Source organism: Oreochromis niloticus, linkage group LG13, assembly GCF_001858045.2.
Source record: "Oreochromis niloticus isolate F11D_XX linkage group LG13, O_niloticus_UMD_NMBU, whole genome shotgun sequence".
Lineage (NCBI taxonomy): Eukaryota > Metazoa > Chordata > Actinopteri > Cichliformes > Cichlidae > Oreochromis > Oreochromis niloticus.
This window is the reverse complement of record NC_031978.2, coordinates 11507955-11530487: the sequence shown is the minus strand read 5'-3', so window position 1 is coordinate 11530487 and position 22533 is coordinate 11507955. Positions and strand designations below refer to the sequence as shown.

Here is a 22533-nt window from a genome sequence, read left to right as displayed (position 1 = left end):
GGACAGCTGAGGGATGAAGTGGCCAACCACAGGCTTCCATTGGTTGGACACCTCATCTAGAAACTGACTCATAGAAATGACTGGACTTGGACCGGCAGGCCAGCCGTCCCTGCCAGTTTATAATAGTTTTATCAGTTTAACTTTCTCTTTATCTTCATCCATTTTGACAGTCAATCCATCTCTTTTTCAATCCAGTTTGAAGTTAAGCAGAGTTCCTTTTTTCCAGATGATTAGTTTCCATTTCCATTCCTTTCTGAACTCACAGCTGGAACAGATAAACCTCCAAACTGCTAATTTTTGTTAAATTTCCACCACAGATCTTATATTCATTCATTTTTAATGTCTGATGCATATCTATAAGAGCTGAACACAGTTGCACAATGATATTTTACATTTGCACTGCCAAACTCAGTTTGTGTGATGTGTAGGAATGTCATTTTGATTCTTGATACCCATATCAAGGTGTCATGGTATGAAAACCAAAAATGATTACTCTGTTTACTTAATCTTAAACCTCTCCAATAAAATGTATTTTTACATCACTGACACAATGGTTTATTTAAAATATGAGCATTATATTTTATTGATACAGAAATCTTGGGAGGCTTGCTGAGTAGTCTAGTAACATTACTACGAGGTTGCATTAGGTTAACTTCAGCAGTAAAACAATGTTACATACTAAGTGTGCACAGAGGGATTAAATATTTTCAGCAGTACTGTAGAGTTTAGTTTTTATTGCAAACATTTTATGCTGTGGACCACAGTTGATTTTACACTGCCTGCAGTACTTGTACTACTGTACAAGCGTAGATAATATCAGGATGGCCTGATATTATCTACGTGCAACTGTCCAATAGGACAGTTGCACAATATTGTATAGTAATATTGTGCAATATTGTGCACTATATAGTAATATAGTAATATAGTAATTCTTCTGTACTATACTTCTATACTTCTGTATAGTAATTCTGGCATTGGTGCTCCTGTGCATTTTATTGAACTAATAGATATCCTAAGCCCTCCTTCAGTTTTTACACTGTGCAAAACCATCCAATTGGATTGGACCTTTTGGTGGGCTCTTTCCGGCTTCCATAAAGATGGATCATGACATGTCCAATCTCTAAAAACACTGAACATCTGCATTTAATTTTTATTGTAACTTCATCTTTTGAAAGTCCATCTTTTTCTTAATCCAGTTTTAAGTTACTTAGTTTCACTTTAAGTTTCGTTCAAGTTTCTTTCAATCATTAGATAGAACTTCTGTCTACTGATTAATATGTAATGATTAAATGATAATCTAACCTCGGAATTAAACTTTCAATAAATTGACGATTAATACACTTTCTCTGATGCAAATCTAAAGGAGCTTAACTCAGCTACAGAAGAGAATATCTCATCATAATGTTTTCCAGACACGGTCTCCACAGGCACTGAAAATTCTAACCTTCAGTATTTATCACAGGGCTTTTATTGCCTTAGATAATATTTTCTGGACTTTTTAAAGCACACGTTGTTTAGAAAGTCTAGTGACTTTCCACTTACATTTATTCACAAAGTAGCAATGAAAGAAACATTCATTCCTGCTTCAGGGAACCAAAACCCACAAAGTATAACAAAATGCTGAATTGATTAACTGTGAACCTCATTAAATATTTATTATCTTTTTTTATGGCTGATTATCTATTATTGTTTGGTCAGAATAATGAGAGATTCTTTTTTTGCTTGCTTATAATCTCCCTCCCTCTCCCCCCATATTTTTTGGCATGCTTTCTTTAATAATTTTTCCTTCATCTTCCTTATGCCTCTCTCCACCCCTCCCATTCAGTCCCTCTTGCAGCACTGTGTTTATCAGTAGCAAGTGATCCAAAGAATATGCTTTGTTTCTGAAAGAACAGGAGAAGGAAATAGGAAAGGAGGAGAGAGTGGGTGGATTTGTGAAAAAGAGAAAAATAGAGACTAGGAGAGAAGAGGAGAGGAGAGGTGTGATTTGGTAGCCCTGATGACGCACTGGCACCCACAAACATTTTATGTGTCTGTCTGTCTCTGTGTGGTGGTTCAGATCAGTCGCAATCACTCCACTCTGCGACACACACACACACACACACACACACACACACACACACACACACACACGCACCTCTACCACCATCAGCGCCCAGAGGTACCGGCAGGGCCCGCAGTCGCATGGTTCCTTCGGCGGAGCAGGTGTTTTTCCGCGATGTGTTAACGAGCACGGCCTGCTGTCATTTCCGCTTTAAATGGATGTCACAAATAGAACACACACACATATATAAGCTCTCCGTGTTCTTTTCTCCCAGCGAATTAGCTGAAACAAGGTGATCAAAACTGTTACTGAGCTTTGTATGTCAGCTGTGAGCATTTCTACACATATTATCTGAAAAAGGTGTGTTAAAAGTGTGCGAAGTATGCACGTGTCAAACATTGGCTAGTTTATTTAAAGGGGCTGAGGTTTCAGCTGCTTAAAATGACAAACTGAGACGTTTACACAGCTTCCATCTCGCCCTGCATGTGCACTCATTCTACTCGTCCAACTTTGTGTGAATCTGCACACGTGTGCACTTTAATCCATGTGTGTATCCATGCTGTTTTCCAGTAAGTGTTATCCGTCTCTGTGGTGTGGAAGTGCTTGACACTCATGTAATCCTGCAGCGGGTCATCTGATAAAGCTGTGGTGCCACCTTTGCGTCAGTCTGTGCCAGCCAGTTGGGTAAAACTCTGCCACCAGCTGCTCAGCAGATGTTTTTATTTGTCGCTGCAGTCTAGGAAGGGTTATTCTCGATCAGCAATCTTATCTTATCTCATGTAATCTTGTCTCACCTGATCTGTCTCTTCTTCCTTCACTTTTAGTGACCAGTGGTTTTTGTAGATTTGTGTGCGTTGTGTGTCCGCGTGTGAGTATTTGGTAGAGGGGTCGTCACCTCAACACCTGCCCATGTATCAGCCAGATGATGTTTCTGGCATGGATAGTTTGAGTTCTGTGCTGGTAAACATGTTTTTGTCATTTTTTACATGATAATCCGATCTGAATCTGGCAAGCGCTGTGGGAGCCATAGAGATGCTGTGTGTATATGCGTGTTTGTGTAACACTGCAGAGTGTATATGTGTGTGTGACATCTTTTGGACAGATGAGAGTTGAGCAGACAGGCTCCTAACTGTCCAGGGAATAAAATCTGTATTTAAAATCCTTAGCATTATTATTGTTGCAGTTAATGCAACTGTCCATATATCATGCTGATTATAGTAATCATCACAACCCCTGAATGAACTATTCCATCAGCATCACCCTTTCCTCTGAATCTGATCTGAATGTACCTGTGTGTGCACGAAGTATTTATTGAAGATATTTAACTCCTACATTTTCTTTCTCTTTGTGTTAATCTTTCATTTCAGGTGAATACATAAAGAACTGGCGACCGCGCTACTTCCTGCTGAAGACAGACGGCTCTTTCATCGGCTACAAAGAGAAACCTCAGGATGCCGACCTGCCCTACCCCTTAAATAACTTCTCAGTAGCAAGTATGTTACCTACAACATATGCCAAAATAGACTCTTGACACTGTGCTCTAAAACTTTGTCTACATGAATTTTTACATTGTATACAGACAGGAACATTAAAAGCAAGTGAGAAAATGATGATCGACAGATTCCTGTCAGAAGGATGCAGCATGTAGATTACTGATGGAGCATCTTTTTGTTTTACTCTCAAAATTCAGCTGACAGATCACGTCAGCACCTTAAAGACACTGAAATGTTAAACTGTAAGCAGGATATATGGGAAGACTAGTAGCCAGGAACCTGCATCTTTCCTCTATGTACAACCAACGTACCCTGCATACTTCTCTGTAGGCTCATAATTAAGTAATGATATGGTAACACCTCCTGTAATTTATCTCTGAAGGGAACATTTCAGTTCAATGAAGAATCTCTGCAGGTGGTACTGAGTCACGGTCTTGCTTTAGGACAACTCAGCACTTGATGAACTTTTAATAACCATCAGTATTGCCTCCAATTGCTTATAAGACAGAACTGAGTTTCTATTAACTAACGAGGCACCTTTCTGTTTTTAAAAATATCAAATTTTCTCAAGTTAAGGTTACTTTATATTACACATAGATTAAAGACATTAAGTCTGGGAAATGAGAATAAAAGTGGACTTAGCTGGGCTTAGTGGAAATGCAGTAAAATGCTTTTTCATGTAACGTTGATTAAAGATATCAGTCAGATCATAGTAAAGATAATGTTTGAAAGTGCCTTATAGCAGATAAAATGAAAGACTGAAAAGGAAGAAAACAAAATCATTACCATCTGTCCATGTGAACATCAGTCTACAAGTGAGGGAGGCGGGTTGAGAAGACAGTTATATCTCTGTCAGTATTAAAGAATGCGTGTAATAAAAGTCCTCGAGAAGTAAGTTGTGCAACTAGGCAGAGATCTTGAACTGCCTGGGGGCACATGTGGAGGCAGTAAACCTGATTTCTTTTGAGGGGGGGGGGTACCACAAGGACTACCATTCAAGCTGAAATGAGATAAAGGAGCAGATAACCTTGTTTAATTTTGGAAAATGAACCAGATCATTTTGTTGTTTTATAAAAAATACAGTGTAACACGCAGCAGCTGTCTGTTAATGAATAAATGAGTATGTATTATCTAGTTGTTTACTCTAGTTCATGGTTATACATAATCTGATTGTTACTATGATGGTGTTTGCCCTCTTGGCACAAGGCCTGATGCAGATGCCACCAAAATTATTAGCATCTATTTCCAATTAACACTGTATTGCTGCACAATATCTCAGATTTCAAAATAACCTAAATGAGGTGAATATGTTTATTCTTTAAAAATCAAATGGCACCTGCAGGGCATGTGAAATATCTGCAGAGAAGCAGAGAATATGTGTGAGACGAGAGCCAAAACAGAAAATATGATGTATGATAGAATACAAGCTGATACCTCAGAGAAAATGATAAAAAATGGTACATCGAACAATGGAGGTGGAGAATGAAAGATAGGAGTCCGGAAGGGAGGACAAGTACGGGGAATGAGCGATGGTAACTGATCAGAGGTGGCAGAGGAGAGAGGAAGAAGAGGGAAGGGCAGAGATGGAAGGATGATTAGGGTGGAGAAAGAGAGGGACGGAGGGACTAGGAGAGAGGAGGATCATCAGCACCGAACAGACAGGGAGGAGGAGACGAAGACAGGACTGGAGAATGAGGAAAAAGGGGAGAGAAAAGAGTTTGCGAGGAGGACAAGCCAGGCCATACATCCGGCCCTGGCTGCTTGGCACAGCACTGGCATTGCCACATCTGTTGCCCAAAGCTGGGAGGCCAGGTGGTGTGTGTGTGTATGTGAGTGTGTGCGTGTATGTGTTTGTTTTTGCGTGGTTGTGCGTGTGTGTTTGCGTGCGTGAACAACAGAAGTGGTCAGATGGAACAGAGATGGTACAGGCCTGTTCCCTGCAGAGGGACTCATACATACAAGCCTGTCGCGCGCACACACACACACACACACACACACACACACACACACACACACACACACACACACACACACACACACACACACACTAAAACTGCTACACAGTTTTCACAATTGCCTGCTGTGGCAAACAACCCAATTTCATTCAAACTTTACTTTTACGTGTGTATGTGTGTGTTTGTCCGTGTGTGGGTGTGAGTGTTTTTTGGCATCAACCATAGCATAACATTGTTTTCAGGCAACACTGCAGGCTGTATTCACAAGTCAGGTTGTAGCTTCTTTGTGTGTGTAGTTTTGTGTGTGTTTACATCGAAGCACTGTGGTCTTGTCATTAACCTTCCTCTCTATATTTAGGCAGAGCCATGACATGCTGTGCTGTGCCACAGTTAAACAGATAGCATTATAAGGAGGGGAAGGGAGAGATGAGCGAGGGAGAGAAGGTGAGCGGAGAATGACAGGAGACAAAAAGAGGACAGAGGGGAGGAGAAAACAGGAGAGAGAGCGAGAGAAAGAGATGGAGGGTCACATATGTAGAGCAAGTGGGGGAGATGAGAGGACAAAAGGTGACTCATTAGGCTCTTTTACATCAGTTCTCGTCTCCAAAAACCAGAGAGACTGTGAAGGGGCAATGAAGATGCATTCTTTCCCACAGCGAGCTCACAGCCCCATCTGGCTATGTGTGTGTACGTTTCTGCTTTTGTGTACTGTAGTATGCTTTTGCGCAGTAATGGACTGCTGTATTGCCTATTTTCATAGAAATGCGTCTGTTCTGATAGTCACCAGATGCGTATGTGGTGCACCACATAATATCCCTTGGCACCGTCATTGGTTGCTGAAGTTGCCGTTTTTTTAAATCAACAAATTAAAATACAAACTGCATGTTTTCTTAATGATAATGTTAAGGGTAATTTGTTACATGGGTTCGTTTTCCAGCTAAATGAATTCTAGTGTCACTGTGGTAAGGACTAGGCCTTTTTAACAGCAGAGGGCTTTAAGGGAAAAACACAGATGTTGCTAATAACAACTGCCTAGGCAGAAGTATAGAAAAAAAAATACCCTGGAAAATCCAATGGCCAACATGCTATACGTGCATATTTTTAACTTGTCATAAGTAACTTTGACCTGAAGTCACTACATCTTAATTTATTTCTGGTAGAGTTAGAAGTGCTCTGACCTCGTCTGAGTTTGTTTCTGCTTATTTGTTTTTCTTGAGTGCAAAGTGATTGCAGTCATCGTACAGTAAAGACATCACTTTCCCTCTGGGTGCCCGTTTTTTTTTTTTTTCTTTTTTTTTAGAATGTCAGCTGATGAAGACAGAGAGGCCGAAGCCAAACACCTTCATCATACGCTGCCTCCAGTGGACCACGGTCATCGAGAGGACATTCCATGTGGACTCCCCAGATGAGAGGTCAGTTTTCCTTTAGGCAACAATTCCTAAAGCGTTCAACAATCAGGGTTTGATCAATGAGTATCTATGTCTCTCTGATAAATGAGTGCAGCATGGTGAATGGACATTTTATAATCTAGTTTAAATTTATTAGTCAGAATACCAAAAAATGTCTATTCTTCCCTTAAGTTTTTTGATTCTTTATTGAGTTTAGTTTGTATTACGTAAGATTATTATACAGGGATGAAGGTGATTGAGGAACCAGTGTTGGACTGGCACTTCTCCCTGTTGGAAATAAAACGTGAATCAGAATTGTCCACAGCTTACAATTATTTTGTGTTGTGACTTAAATTCTGTTGTTTAACCACCTCAAGTGAGTACAGAAATAAGTATTTCTAATACGTGTAATTCTATTCTATAATTAGAACCTGCGTGTTATTGAATTATTTGTGGTATCTATGTAAATACAAACAATTTAAAGTACAAAAAAGTCTGAGTCACTCTTCATTTCTTTTTTCTTTGCTATGAAAAATAGGTGCTACAATATATTAAAACATGCAGACATACAGTGGCTTGCAAAAGTGAACTTTTCCACATTTTGTCACATTACAGCCACAAACATGAATCAATCTTATTGGAATTCCATGTGAAAGACCAATACAAAGTGGTGTACACGTGAGAAGTGGAACGAAAATCATACATGATTCCAAACATTTTTTACAAATAAATAACTGCAAAGTGGGGTGTGCGTAATTATTCAGCCCCCTGAGTCAATACTTTGTAGAACCGCCTTTTGCTGCAATTACAGCTGCCAGTCTTTTAGGGTATGTTTCTACCAGCTTTGCACATCTAGAGACTGAAATTCTTGCCCATTCTTCTTTGCAAAACAGCTCCAGCTCAGTCAGATTAGATGGACAGCGTTTGTGAACAGCAGTTTTCAGATCTTGCCACAGATTCTCGATTGGATTTAGATCTGGACTTTGACTGGGCCATTCTAACACATGGATATGTTTTGTTTTAAACCATTCCATTGTTGCCCTGGCTTTATGTTTAGGGTGGTTGTCCTGCTGGAAGGTGAACCTCCGCCCCAGTCTCAAGTCTTTTGCAGACTCCAAGAGGTTTTCTTCCAAGATTGCCCTGTATTTGGCTCCATCCATCTTCCCATCAACTCTGACCAGCTTCCCTGTCCCTGCTGAAGAGAAGCACCCCCAGAGCATGATGCTGCCACCACCATATTTGACAGTGGGGATGGTGTGTTCAGAGTGATGAGCAGTGTTAGTTTTCCGCCACACATAGCGTTTTGCATTTTGGCCAAAAAGTTCCATTTTGGTCTCATCTGACCAGAGCACCTTCTTCCACATGTTTGCTGTGTCCCCCACATGGCTTGTGGCAAACTGCAAACGGGACTTCTTATGGTTTTCTGCTAGCAATGGCTTTCTTCTTGCCACTCTTCCATAAAGGCCAACTTTGTGCAGTGGACGACTAATAGTTGTCCTATGGACAGATTCCCCCACCTGAGCTGTAGATCTCTGCAGCTTGTCCAGAGTCACCATGGGCCTCTTGGCTGCCTCTTGGCTGATCAGCGCTCTCCTTGTTCGGCCTGTGAGTTTAGGTGGACGGCCTTGTCTTGGTAGGTTTACAGTTGTGCCATACTCCTTCCATTTCTGAATGATCGCTTGAACAGTGCTCCGTGGGATGTTCAAGGCTTGGGAAATCTTTTTGTAGCCTAAGCCTGCTTTAAATATCTCAATAACTTTATCCCTGACCTGTCTGGTGTGTTCTTTGGACTTCATGGTGTTGTTGCTCCCAATATTCTCTTGGACAACCTCTGAGGCCATCACAGGGCAGTTGTGGAGCTGTTTTGCAAAGAAGAATGGGCAAGGATTTCAGTCTCTAGATGTGCAAAGCTGGTAAAAGACTGGCAGCTGTAATTGCAGCAAAAGGTGGTTCTACAAAGTATTGACTCAGGGGGCTGAATAATTACGCACACCTCTCTTTTCAGTTATTTATTTGTAAAAAATGTTTGGAATCATGTATGATTTTCGTTCCACTTCTCACGTGTACACCACTTTGTGTTGGTCTTTCATGTGGAATTCCAATAAAATTGATTCATGTTTGTGGCTGTAATGTGACAAAATGTGGAGAAGTTCAAGGGGGCCGAATACTTTTGCAAGCCACTGTAAATTCAAAACTGAGTTTTATGTTTGGGATTATTGTCATGTTGAAAAATGAAGCTGTTGCCAATCAGATCCACAAGGTGTATTGCATGCTGAATCAAACTGCGCCGGTACTTTTCTGTGTTAATTCCACCAGTTTTGTGAAAATCTCCGGCACTACTGGCTGAAAACCCCAAACCATGACAGAGCCTCCACCATGTTTTATTGATGACTCTCACTGTTGTACATCTGTATTCTGTACATACTGACAACAACTTGAATCAAAAACGTGAAATTTGGAAATGTTGCTTCCTGAGATTGGTTGCCACAGATTTTCAATCCAGTTCATTTCTCTTCCTTAAGAATTTCTTCTTGATAGCTACACTTGCATTGAGACCATTTTTGATGATGCTTCAGTTAACAGTAGATGGATCACATATCATGAACGTCCTGGTGCATCCCTCAGGTTCTGTGTCAGGTCTTTGCTGGAATGCATGACTTTCAGATCCTGTTCTTCCACTATAGATATTTTTTGGGCATGCTACTACTGCTTGTGTCCTCCACTTCTCCAGTTTCCTTATATTTTTAATGATACTGCGCACCATGCTGAGATATTCCAAGTTTTTGGCTAATAGCTTCTTCAATCACCTCATTAGTGCAAAAATATTATTTTTTGCTTACCAAACTGTGTTATGTTTGGCATTTTTTTTTAAAGATTCAACTAAAGAAATGAGAATAAATTATACGCTTGTAAAAAAAGTTATTTAAAATTGGTTCCTTGTTAAGCTGCCTGTTATATGTAGACACGACAATGGTTCATCTCTTGAGTTAGTTGACTTTTTATTCTTGTATGATTTATAGGTCAGTGTTAAGTGTTTCAACAAACAAAAAACATTAAACTGAAAATGATCAGGTGGAGATACTGGACTAAAAATGAATGAAAACCAGCCAAAGAACCACTTTGAAAGCCCTTCAGAAAGCCCAGAGAACTATTGCTCGAGAACACATAAAAAGAATTTAAAAATTGCATGAGAGTTTGGATCATTGGATGCAAAATATAAAGAAATGACAGGCTGATTTTTGCACAGTAATGTATTCTTTGTATTATCTTCCGTTTGGTCTTGATTTATGACACTCTCCAAATTAGGCTCTTCTAGATTCCCACCTGAGACAAGTAGGATAAAAGAGACAGTTAGTTGCTTTTAGGGTCAGCTGTTGTTCCGGTGGTTTTCATGCCACAAATTGGTGCTTGAATTTTACTTCATCAGTATCATGCCTCTTTCTCAATAACCTGTGGCTACCACCAGTCAAATTGACATCCACAACTGCTTGAGGAAGCATTTTCTTTTCATTAAGGGAAGCAAAAATAGCCAAATGAGTATAATTCGTGTTGAAGTAAAATAAATGGAAAGTACATGGGTAAAAGAATTATCAAGGGCAGGGATACAGTATGTATGAAGAGGTCTGTACTGTATTGCTTTTGGTGGTGTGAGAGAGAAAGGAGAGGGTGAGAGAGACAGAGTGGAAAGGAGACCTTTCAAGTTGCGTTGGCATAAATTCTCCAGCTGCTTAGTTCCTTTCTGAGGAGCTGAGGTGTTTATCTCCAGAAAATGAACAGCTTTGCCCAGAAGACCACAGATGCTTCTGTGCATCCTTTGAGTTTGTGTGTGTGTGTGTGTGTGTGTGTGTGTGTGTGTGTGTGTGTGTTCTTCTTCTTTTTATTTATTCATTTTTTTTGGGTCTGTGTGTGTGGGCTGCAGCTGTCTGTCTAACTTGGTGTTATATGTTGCTTTTATAGTAGTTTAGTCTCTAGATAATCAAATAAGCATTTGAGAGTTAACATAAAACTAATAACTTTATATTGATGGAGGAAGAGGAAGTAGATGACTGTGAGCTCCAGATGTGCCTGTGCTTTGTTGTAGAAGTGTGCGCAAGATTTTTTGCGTTATTGAAGTGGGTTGGAAAAAAGTCTGCGTGTGGGAGTCTGTGCTGTTGTGTGTTACTGTATCTGTTGTACTGTACCCGTGCTGGCAGAGCTCCAGCTACCACAGCACCAACCCAGAGAGGGTGGCACGTGTTGGCATGGTGCCCGACTGTAGGCAGGCCCATTATCTCTCATTAGCAAAAAAAAAACCAAAAAAAAACCCCTCATTACACAAAAAAAATACTCAAAATGAGAGAGCATTTATCTGCTGTCTGACCTTGAGAGAGTTCCCGTTGCTTTTCACGTAGCACACACACATTCACACAATTATGGATGCCACAAATTGAGTGCTCCACTGTTGTTGATAGAGTGTAACTTGAGTTTGCCCTTGTTTTGGAGTGTGTAGGGTACGCTAAGAAGTCTTTGCAGAAGAAAGAGATTCAGATCTTAAAAACACACTGCTCTGTTTAGGTTCAGATGAATGTTCCTCCAGATCCCTCAAGGAAACATATGGGCGTCTAACTCAAAACAAAACAAAGCAGACAGAGGTGAACGTTTATGAGTCAAGCAGGTTTCATTATTATGATCTCCTCACAGCTTACTCTGGGTGAGTGTATTTTCAAAGTGCATTCTCGTAAATCCAGATTTGCTTCTCCCGAGTCCAGGGGATTTCTGAATATTTGAGTATCATTTTTACTTCACCTCAGTTCAAGCTCTCTGGTGTTTTCTGCTAACATGTAACCCCTGCATGTGGCACAGGATTAACTCTGTTTGAGTGAAGATCAGTGGCATAAAAAAAAACTTCAAAGTACAAGTCATTTTGAACCATTTCATTCTTGAGGAAAACTTTCAAGTTCTTTGTATGAACTTAAACTAATTTACAGTTTTTTGGATGCTGCTAAAATCACAGAAATGTCTCTTCTCTTCTCCTCTCTTCTCTTCTCTTCTCTTCTCTTCTCTTCTCTTCTCTTCTCTTCTCTTCTCTTCTCTTCTCTTCTCTTCTCCATTAGGGCAGAGGGAAGCTACACCCTCTGTCCTAACCATTATATTCATCATTGTTAAATACAGTTAATGCACCTTAACATCTTGATGCATGGCCATCCATGCTGCTACAGATTATAATAACACACACACACACCTTCTCTGAACAGATGTTGAACATCACTGCTAATGGAAAGTCAATGGGGAGGAACAATGTTAGCAAACAACAAAGCATTGTTCCCTCTAATGCACTGGTGTGTATTTGCACACACTCATTCACCCTCTCGCACACACACACACACACACACACACACACACACACAGACTGGTAGGCATTAGTTCTGCTCTATGATCATTGCTCATTTGGTTGATTCTCTAGTTGACCGTGTTTCCACTCTGTTGAACAAATAGGTGTTTATGTTAATTGAAAACACTTTGACGCCTTTAAAAACCTGGTTAAATAAGTGCACTCAAATTTCTTTTTAATATTAGGACCAGTATAATGCATTACACCAATTTAATGTTTTTATACATGTGCTAGTTACAGGTGTGTGCTTAAGCATAGTAAACTGGGCCTTTTTGGACAGTCAGTATATTAAGAAAGGTCTTAGTAAGGCTGCAAATGCTAACTTTACCTTTTTACATGCTTTGACTCCAGAGATGAGTGGACAGAGGCCATTCAGATGGTGGCTGACAAGCTGCAGAGACAAGAGGAGGAAAGGATCCAGTGCAGCCCCACCTCCAACATCGACAACATGGTGGAGGAGGAGATGGACATCTCCACCACGCACCACAAAAGAAAGGTAAAAACTACACTTACATGTGCATGTATTTTATACCCAAGGTACAAAAAATATTCCAGCTGTTGTGTTGCTTTATGTCAACTAATAATTTTTTTTCATGTTATAATACTCCAGTGAGTAAAAACAGTCATGCAAAATATCTTCTGTGAATGCACAGGTGATACTTGGGCACATTTTCTACTGCATACATAAAAAATAAACTTAACAATCTACCACTAGCTGCCTCCTCCAGCTTTGCTGTTTATTACACCCCACTCTGTAAAGGTTTTATGTAATAATGTTATGGCTCAATAAAAATCTGTTTTCAGTGTCTATCGTAGACTAAAGGGCTTGTTTTGACCTGACAGTCGCACTCGGCATGGTCATGAAGATGACTGGGAGTCATCCCACGGGTGCCATTAACATCACTCATGAATTTCATGGCATTTAGCCCAGTAGCAGTCAATAAATGTTGTTTTTGGCTGCTTGAATTTAGATATCATTTACATTGAGGAAGAGTGCCGTTTTTCTGTTACATGAAAAAAGGCTTTATAGAGAATACTCATTGTATTGCTTAAAGAAGAAAAATATACTTATTTAAAAATATTCACAGCCCTACACTTCCAATGGGATTTTAAAACTTCTAAATGCCAGTAGATACTGCATCTATTATTTAACTGAGGAACTCATGATATTGGCCTTCTCTTTTTTCCTCTAATAGACAATGAGCGACTTCGACTACCTGAAGCTGCTGGGAAAGGGAACCTTTGGTAAAGTGATTCTTGTCCGGGAAAAGGCCAGCGGGAAATACTACGCCATGAAAATCCTTAAAAAAGAAGTCATCATAGCCAAGGTGAGTCTGGAAAATACATCAAGTATGTATTTTCAGTTGCGTCCATTAAGTTGAATATTTTATCTTTTACTGTACTTTTGATTCTGAGTAGTGTCGGATGGCAGCATCGGTTGTTTTTATTGCACTGCTGCAGCACTGTTCAGCTGTCCTCTTTCTTAGTGGTTTAAGTGGACGCATAATGGTTTTCATTGCATGTTGTCTGAACAGGATGAAGTGGCTCACACACTCACAGAGAGCAGAGTACTAAAAAACACCAGGCACCCCTTTCTAACTGTAAGTACCTCATACACACTAAACACAACTGGTTTAAATTTATAGATCTTTACATATGGACAGTGTCCTGACATCTGTACGCACACAGCTTATTGATCCTCCACATACCTGAGTCTCCTGAGGCCACTTACGATTTAGACGCCACATTGTTGTACTTTAACAGCTGCATCTGTTAGCTTTGATGTACACATTCACACATTAGCTGCTGCACACATATATGCATGTTCACACACACACACACACACAGACACACACACACTATCGAAAGAGCAATTACAGTTCACATCTGAGTTTAGCCCCGTCACACCTGCAGCCACAAAGAGACTTCAACCAACTGTTCTTTTGTTTAGCAGATTTCTCCCTCAAAAGAGAAAGTGAACACAGACACACAGACACCTACTTGCTTTGAATAAACAAATAGAGGCATAAACAGTTTAAAGCTTAGGCCGATCACGTTGTGCTGCTCCTGCTGTTCTAGCTAGAACGGCAAGACTTCCTGCTGTGTATGAAATCGTTCACTCACCCACTTCACTGTTCACTGTACAGGGAGTGCATACGAAAACAGGCAGATTGTTTGTGTTTTTTAAGCCAAATGAAAAAGGAGCACTTCATATTACCTCTCCTGTACAACCAGTTAGGCCTGAAATGTTATATTATATATATATTCTGAGATTTTTATTTTTTTTTTAATTAATGCAAGGCTGATGCTTTCAGTGCCTCGGTGAATGATTTCTGTCATATAAATTGTTTGTGTGTGTGGTTTTCGTTTCAGTCTCTAAAATACTCATTCCAGACTAAAGACCGCCTCTGTTTCGTCATGGAGTATGTGAATGGAGGAGAGGTAAGAGACACACACATTTGTGATGGATGTGCTGTGTGTGGTTTCTCATCTTTGTGTTACTGCTTTAAAGAGCCGGTTAAACCACATTTCCACCACAATAACTGTCGGCGAGTTACTTTCTCACAGTAACTGTCTTATGGTATATAAACAGATACGTTCCTGGATCTGTTGTCTTAATTTTCATTTCAGTTTTTATATATCAGGGCAGTTACAAGTGTTTTAAATCATATTTAATCACTCTCCAGATGCCAGTGTTCAGCCAAACTAAAAGAGACTGGATTTAAATTGTAAATTAGTTGTTTTTGTGATTATTATTATTTCAAAGACAATTTCCTAAACAGTTTTTTGGGTTCATAAATGTCTCACAGATGAATACAGAATATGTTGTAATTGTATGTGCAAAGCTGCAGCAGCAGCAGTGCCGGGAATGATCGGTTGAACGTGCAAACACTGAAGAAGTGGCTAAAGTTTCGCTTTTGGATTGCTTTCTAACACGGTTAATTTTCCAACCAACTGGCCTCTCACTTGCCTTCTCGCCTCTCTTTTCTGTACACTCCTTCTCCTGCGTGTGTCTATTTATGAACACACCTATGGGGCGGACACAGCCAGAATGACAGTCGGAGATGAAATGAGTTTGGATTCCCCCACTTTTCCATTTCTCAGATTTTTAATCGGGCCGTTTTTGCAATCTTGGTTCATTCCCTTAGTGTAACTGTCACCTGCTCCCCTCCCAGCTAGTTAAGCAGTTCAGCCAGCGCCAGGCCTGAGCAGAACTCACACACACACACACACTCACCCTGAGAACACAAGCACAGACACACACAAAAGGCACACATACTTAGACAAACACACGCAGCAAATTTTTACCTCAACGGACAAATTGTGACCACACATACCTCACACACACACATACCTCACACACACACATACCTCACACACACACATACCTCACACACACACATACCTCACACACACACACACCTCACACACACACATACCTCACACACACACACACACACACACACACACACACACACCTCACACACACACACACACACACACATACCTCACACACACACACACACACACACACACACACACACACACAGAGAACCCATTACAAACCTGCCACAGTCACAGCTGCCAGTACACTGATGAAGGCCCACCTGTCGTGTTACCCCCTCTCACCACAGCTTCAACACATACACACACATGCACACACTTGCACACAAACAGACACCATTTGAGCAAGGTGGTCTGTGAGCATCACTCCAGTGGCCATTATGCAAACCTCCCTGAACAATTAATGGGGAGATATGTGCCCTTTGGCCTCATGGGTAATTTGTACGACTCGACTGTTGCGGCACAGCAGGCTGATGTCAGTTTGGTGCCACATGTGTAGCTGTGTGACAGTGAGAACTTGACAACTGACAGCGAAGGAGAAAGTAAGTGAGGAAGGGAATGTGAGGTGAGCCATTTAAAAAGCAAGACAGAGGAGGTCAAACCACAGAGGGGGGGGTTGTACTCTTTAAAGTATGAAAATAAGCCTTGTGCCAAAAATGGAGAACGGTGGATATGAGAATGGAGCAAATGAAGACGGAGGTTCAGGGGGCAAGGCCAGTTAGGCCACTAATGAGTACTGCACCGTAGGCAGTCGGGGGGCTGTTGGCGACAGCGGCGGTCGGCCTGTCTTTAACTAGACTGGTGTATTGATTAAACCCTTGATTTGGCCCCCATCGCCGAACTCCACGCCAGCGCCGTGCCAACCTAGCCCAGAGGGTAACGTGGAAGAGGTATGCGTGTCTGTGTATGTGTAGTGAGAAGGGGGTGTGGGGGGGGCTCTAGATGAGGCGCCAGCTGCCGAGCGCCTCCACCCGCCGTCCTCTGAGACCCCCCCACACACATGCACCCCTCACACACACACACACACACACCCCACTCACCCTCCCCTCCGCTATCTATCATCTCAATATGGTGCGGGCAGCCAGTTTGTGTTGTGCTAATTTCCTCCAATAAATCAGTAATTATTGCTGTGCCGTCCCTGCTGTCTCTCCCCCTTTTCTCTCCCCCGCCCTCTCTCTGTTACTCTCCCTCTCACCCGCTCTTCCCTTCTCGTCCTTCCTCCTTTTCCCGCAGCTGTTTTTCCATTTGTCCAGAGAACGGGTGTTCTCAGAGGAGCGCACGCGCTTCTACGGCGCAGAGATTGTCTCGGCTCTCGACTACCTGCATTCAGCCAAGATTGTGTACCGGGACCTCAAGGTAAACAGAAACAGGGAGGAAAAACAGGCTGGGGGCATGGAAGAGAGTGATCAGATATTTTAGGGAAAACTTCTTTTGTTTTTGCCCCCCTCCCACCTCTTGTGTTTCGGTGTCCCTCCCCGTCCAGGAGAAGACGAGTGGCTCAGGATGTGTAGTAATTAAAGAGACGGACAGGGACAAGCTCACACAGACATAAAGCAGCAAAGAATTGCAGGAGGCAGGGAGAGAGGGAAGGAGAGAGCTGCTGATGCCACAGAGGTAGAGAGGTAGATGGCTCCGTCTGAGTGCCTGCCTGGCAGCCTTGGCCCCATCCCCACTCACAGCAGCCAAGAAAACAGAAAGGAGAAAAAGCAGACAGAGAGTGAGAAAAACACTTCAGCCATTAAAATTAAAAGGTTGAGTGGCTCCACTACATGCCTGAAGTTTATTTCCCCTTTCAACTTGGTGTTTGTGTGTCTGAGTGTGTGTACTGCCACACTGTGGAGTAATACAATACAGCTTACTCGTCCCTCACTGCTTTCCTCTTCAAAGTGATAACAAGTTTGACTCCACAGTGCACAAAAAGTGTTCAGCCAGTTAATAAAGTGTCACATAATGACAAAGAGATTTTGCTTTCCTTCCAGTTGGAAAACTTAATGCTGGATAAAGATGGCCATATCAAAATCACAGATTTTGGGCTCTGCAAGGAGGGCATCACTGATGCTGCTACCATGAAGACCTTCTGTGGTACACCAGAGTACCTTGCGCCTGAGGTAATGTTTTTTTTTTTTTTTAAATGTGTGTATATATATTTATGTTTTTTTGTCATCAGAGGGTGAATGTGAGGTGCTTGCACTGAACTGCAATGCGGCAAATAAACACACATCCTTGGTATTTGCAGCTGGATGCATGCACATCTGTAATCTTGTACAGGAAAGGAGAAGCTTTTTCCTTTGATTTTCGCTAATTGATCACTCACGTGTACCCCACGTGTGAAATTTGAAGTATAACGTGATGTGTGGTGTCACAGAATTTTATGCGTTTGTTGCTTAACTTTTTCATTAAAATTCTGATTTTATTTGTAGATAAGAAGAAGAAATGAGAAGCAGTTAAAGAAATTGTTAATATGTCACAGGGCACATTCCTGAGAGTGACTTCACACTTACCACTGAGTTTGTACTGTATAGTAGTTCTGGGCACCATGTAAAAACCATACACCGTCAGGACAATGTACGTGTAAGATATTTTTAGATGTGCAGGATATAGAGCTCAGCCTGTTTCCACATGTGACATTGATTCAGCACAGTCATCATGAACATGTTAGGTGTTCAAAGGCCAAAAAGTGAAGGATTCTACCACCAGATCCAAGAAGGAACGTCCACTTTTTAAACTGATTTATATAATTGATCAACAACAGAAATCTCAGTGACTGTATGTTATGTTCCGTAAACTGAGCAGATTGACTCGGGCCTCGTAGTACATAAAAGCATCTGTGGCATCCACAGGCGGCCCATCCATTAGGCAGCTTTTCTGCAGTGCTCAGGGTTCCACCAGGAAGGCCCCTGTGAACTGTGAGGCTCATGTTGCCCACTGCACAGTTTCTGTTTATCTAACAACAGCCCTGGCTGATTAATTTAACTACCGGAATTATTACTGAGCTTTGATAAATGGGTGCGTGCAGGGTAGGTTCATGAAGAACCTGCAGGAACCACACATACAGTATCCTTTACTGCATTGCAAAAATACATTGTTAATAGCAAAATGTATTTCTAAGTATTGAAACACACTAAAAGAGAGGTCATTCTGTGTTTCGTTATCATGAATTATGTTATTGTTTCATTTATGTGTCTGGTTGAGGCGGAGCTAATGCGTTCAGTACACTTGAATCACAAAGTGATGATCCAGAGACTTTCTCCCGACCTGTTACCCATAACACTCATGAGGGTGTTAGGAGTCTTCTTATAGTGGAATTTATGTATGTACAGTTTCATTTGCAGATTTCACAGGCAAACAATTTCCATAATATCAGGGTGAACAGTAAATATGCAGTTTTTGCGTGCGAAGCAGGGTGTTGGTTGAATTGGAAAAGGGCAAAGCACGGTTCCTCTCACATACACATACACACAAAAACACACACAAACACACAGCGCTACGATCTTGTAATCATTTTTTTCAACCATCCGCTGTCCAGTCATCAGCTCTGCCTCACTCGAAGGCCAGCAGATCAACTGTGGAGAGTGTTGCACGACTGTGGGTGGTGGAAGCAGAGCGATGGTGATGTGGAGATGAAGGCAGGAGGGGAGAGGCATAGTATATATCCCACTCAAAAAAGTATGGAGGACAATTTGGCGCAGCATTTTGTGCTTTTTTTTTTTAGTCCCTTCCTTTGCGTGCCAAAAGCTGATTGGAGGCTGTTGGTTATTTTTCACAGGATGTGCGTCTGTGTGTATTTATGTGTGTGTGTGTGTGTGCGCGCGCATGTGTGCGCTGTGTGTGTGTGATTGCAGTAGAAAGTGCAGGCTAAAGCGAGGCAGATGGCGGCAGATGGGCGAGGTTGGAGGAAGGTGCTCGGAAAAAACCTGGAAATCTACACCACCGCCGCCGCCACTCGCCCGCCCGCACGCTCTGCTCGCCCGCCCGCGTGTAAAAATAACACAGTTTGCTCGGAGCCAAGTTACAGAGATGCAAAGTAGCCGGGATAAAAAAGAGAAAGGGGGGATGGGGGTTGAAGACAGAGGAAGATGAGAAGGGAGAGAAAATATTTCAGGGTTACAGGAGTGAAATTCAGACAGTTCCTGTGTTTGCCGTCAGTGAAAAGGGCAGATGAGAAGTGAATAAAGAGGGTTTCTGTCTGCTGCGTGCCTGAAGAACACACAAACAGATACTGCAGCAACGCAACGCTGAATAATTCTTCATCCAAACTTGTAAAGAATTAGATTGAAGTGTTATTGTTTGTTTCAAGGGAAGTCAACAATAAAAAAAAAGATTAATGTAAGATTAATAAAAAATAAGCAGTGTAAGATCCTCGCAAAGGGATGGAACGGGATCAGAGAAAACACATGGAGAGTGTTTTTTTTCCTCTTCTTTTTTTGTGCGTTTGACACATTTCTTTGTGGCAAATTTGAAAGTGTTAAAGGGAATGGATTTGGGCCTTTTCCATTTATTTGTATGTGTTTGTTTTTATTTTGTTTGTATGTTGTATATGTTGGATATTATTGCGACTCCTTTTCTATTGTAAATGTTTCACAAACATAGCGGCACAGTCAGCGTATTTCAAAATGTTAGCACAGTGACAGCACAAATTCATTTCCAAGTGATGACACTTTGGAGATGGAAGGCCTCTGTCTGATACCCACAATATGGGATAGTATGTTCACAGTATATGAACTGTGTATGTGGATGTGTGTTTGTGTTTCCTGCTGGGTATCTGGGCTGGTACAGCCTCAGGCTGTGTGTGCCCATCCCGTCCCATCTAGCCCTGTCCAGGCTGCCAAAGCCCTCATCCCGCGATCGGCAGCTAGCTGCCACATGGCTGCCACTATAGGGACCAGGACAGGACAGGACCTTCTCCATCACTGCTGCTTTAAATCACTCTCCTCTCCTCCTTCTCTTCTTCTCATCCTCTCCTCCTCTTCCTCTCCTCTTTCTTTCCTCCTCCTCCTCTCCTCTCCTCTCCTCTCGATTTGTCCCATTTGTTTCTTCCTCTGTCTTGTCCTATTTATTTGCCCTGCCTCTTTTTAAATTATACACATAACCACACATGCCATAAACACACACACACACACTCCAGTGCCTCCATGCCTCGGGCTGTGGGGCATCATTCTGGCTCTGTGTGGATTAATCTGCTCCCTGCCTGCAACCGAGCTGCCACCACTTTCTTTAGTCCCAGGACACACGGACACACCATTACACACACTGTTACAGACGCTGACAAGCACATACATATACATGCCTAACTGGACCCGTTGATTAGTTTACATTTCTGTACCTTTTTTGTACAAAGATGCAAAATCAGCCTCGTAAGCTGCTCTGAATTTCATAAACTGTTCCCTGTGTGTGTGTGTGTGTGTGTGTGTGTGTGTGTCTCCTCGAGCTGCAGGAACTGAAACAACACCAAACATCTCACACTCAAAACTTTATGAATTTGATGAGGATGGATAAATATTCCATCTGCTGTGTGTGTGCATGTGTGTGTCTTTCAGTCTCCCAGCAGTCTAAGCCAGTGTTATCCCTCCAGCCGTACCAGTCAGTAATATATCTGGAGCTGGCGGTGTGTTTCATTCCCCCAGCTCTACTCTGCAGCTGCCAACTGGGTGACCAGCTTAATTCTCACCCAAACACACATTCACACATAAAATAGCACTCATAAGTCTCTTATTCACTTCCACGTACTGTACATGTTGACTTGCACACATTGAAGCAGTCCGCCTGCATCATTAGCAGTTTAGTGTCAAGTGCATGAGCTCAGTCAGTTAATGACCAGCTTTCCGTGGCATTGAACTGCTGTGGAAACTCACAGGCAGCTGTTTGGTGTTTTCTTCGTATTCTTTTTTTTTTTCTCTTCCCTGCGTGGTGCACTATGACATTTGAATTCAGCAGTCTTATCTAATTGTAGAACTGAAAAGAAACTGCAAAGTAAAAATGTATTCAAAATAAGCATATTGCATATTTTCTGCCTGCCTTCACAGCATTTTAGGCTGTGGTTACTTTAAATGACAGCAACTCTGTTTAGGATTTAAAATGCAGAAATATGCTAAATAAAACTAGATTTCGCTTCCTTGAGTTTCCTCATACAGTTGATTATATCACATAACATTGAACTGATTCATTTAGAGTGGTATAGTTTAATTTTAGAGACTGTTTTCACCCAACAAAAAGCCATCAAAGGTTTTTTGTTGTTCTTTTTTAAACTTTATTAAAAGTTTTGATATGTGACCCTGTTTTCCGTTTAATATGAGCCAGTTATGTATTTATGACACCTGTCCTCGTAGCATCTGCCACACAATGCCTGGTGTTCGTTCAGAGTGGAGTTTGTTTTTAAATATTATGATATGATTAAATTCACTGTGTAATTGTTTCATGTCATTTTAAATAGTGGCAGTACAAACAGGCCTTTTGTGAATGTTTTAGTCTCTGTTAGCGTGTGCTCATGTCCACCCTGACTGGTCCATTATTAACAGTGAGTGAGATGTTGTTATTATTGGCGAGATGTACAACATATGCTGTTCTGGCTGCTCTCCAGCCCTGTCTGTTTGTCAGTCACACGCACATACACACACACGTGCAACACAGGCACACATGCACACACTTGTACTCATCATGTTAATAAGCTTATTATGTTAATGAGGGCCTCAACAGCACCTGAAATACCTCTCTTCTTGTTTCTGCCTCCTTCTCTTCTCCTTCTCCCTTCCAGAGGTGTGCAGAGCGGAACATGAGGGGATGAAAGAGAGGAGAGCGAGTGAGGGAAGGCATGATTAGAGGATGGAGAGGACAGTACAAGGCAGGCAGGCAGGCAGGCAGGCAGGGATGAAGAGTAGGAAGGCGGCCCAAACACGAGATTTTGATATAAAAGTGACTTACTAAACAGTACATTTTTCCT

The 22533-nt window shown here is 41.7% G+C and overlaps 1 protein-coding gene across 9 annotated transcripts in view; it reads left to right on the top strand.

The window, feature by feature from the left end:
- The window catches only part of akt3a (v-akt murine thymoma viral oncogene homolog 3a), a 60072-nt gene that overhangs the window by 30213 nt on the left and 7326 nt on the right, over positions 1-22533 (top strand). For all 9 annotated transcript variants that reach the window (XR_002064296.2, XR_002064293.2, XR_002064294.2 and 6 more), the window contains 8 exons: positions 3412-3537; positions 6793-6904; positions 12603-12747; positions 13448-13579; positions 13787-13852; positions 14625-14693; positions 16830-16952; positions 17576-17704. Coding sequence is in view for 5 of the 9 variants with exons in the window: in XM_005474328.4 (XP_005474385.1) it covers positions 3412-3537; positions 6793-6904; positions 12603-12747; positions 13448-13579; positions 13787-13852; positions 14625-14693; positions 16830-16952; positions 17576-17704 (902 nt within the window). In the remaining 4 variants the exon portion in view is untranslated. The remainder of the gene's footprint in view (positions 1-3411; positions 3538-6792; positions 6905-12602; positions 12748-13447; positions 13580-13786; positions 13853-14624; positions 14694-16829; positions 16953-17575; positions 17705-22533) is intronic.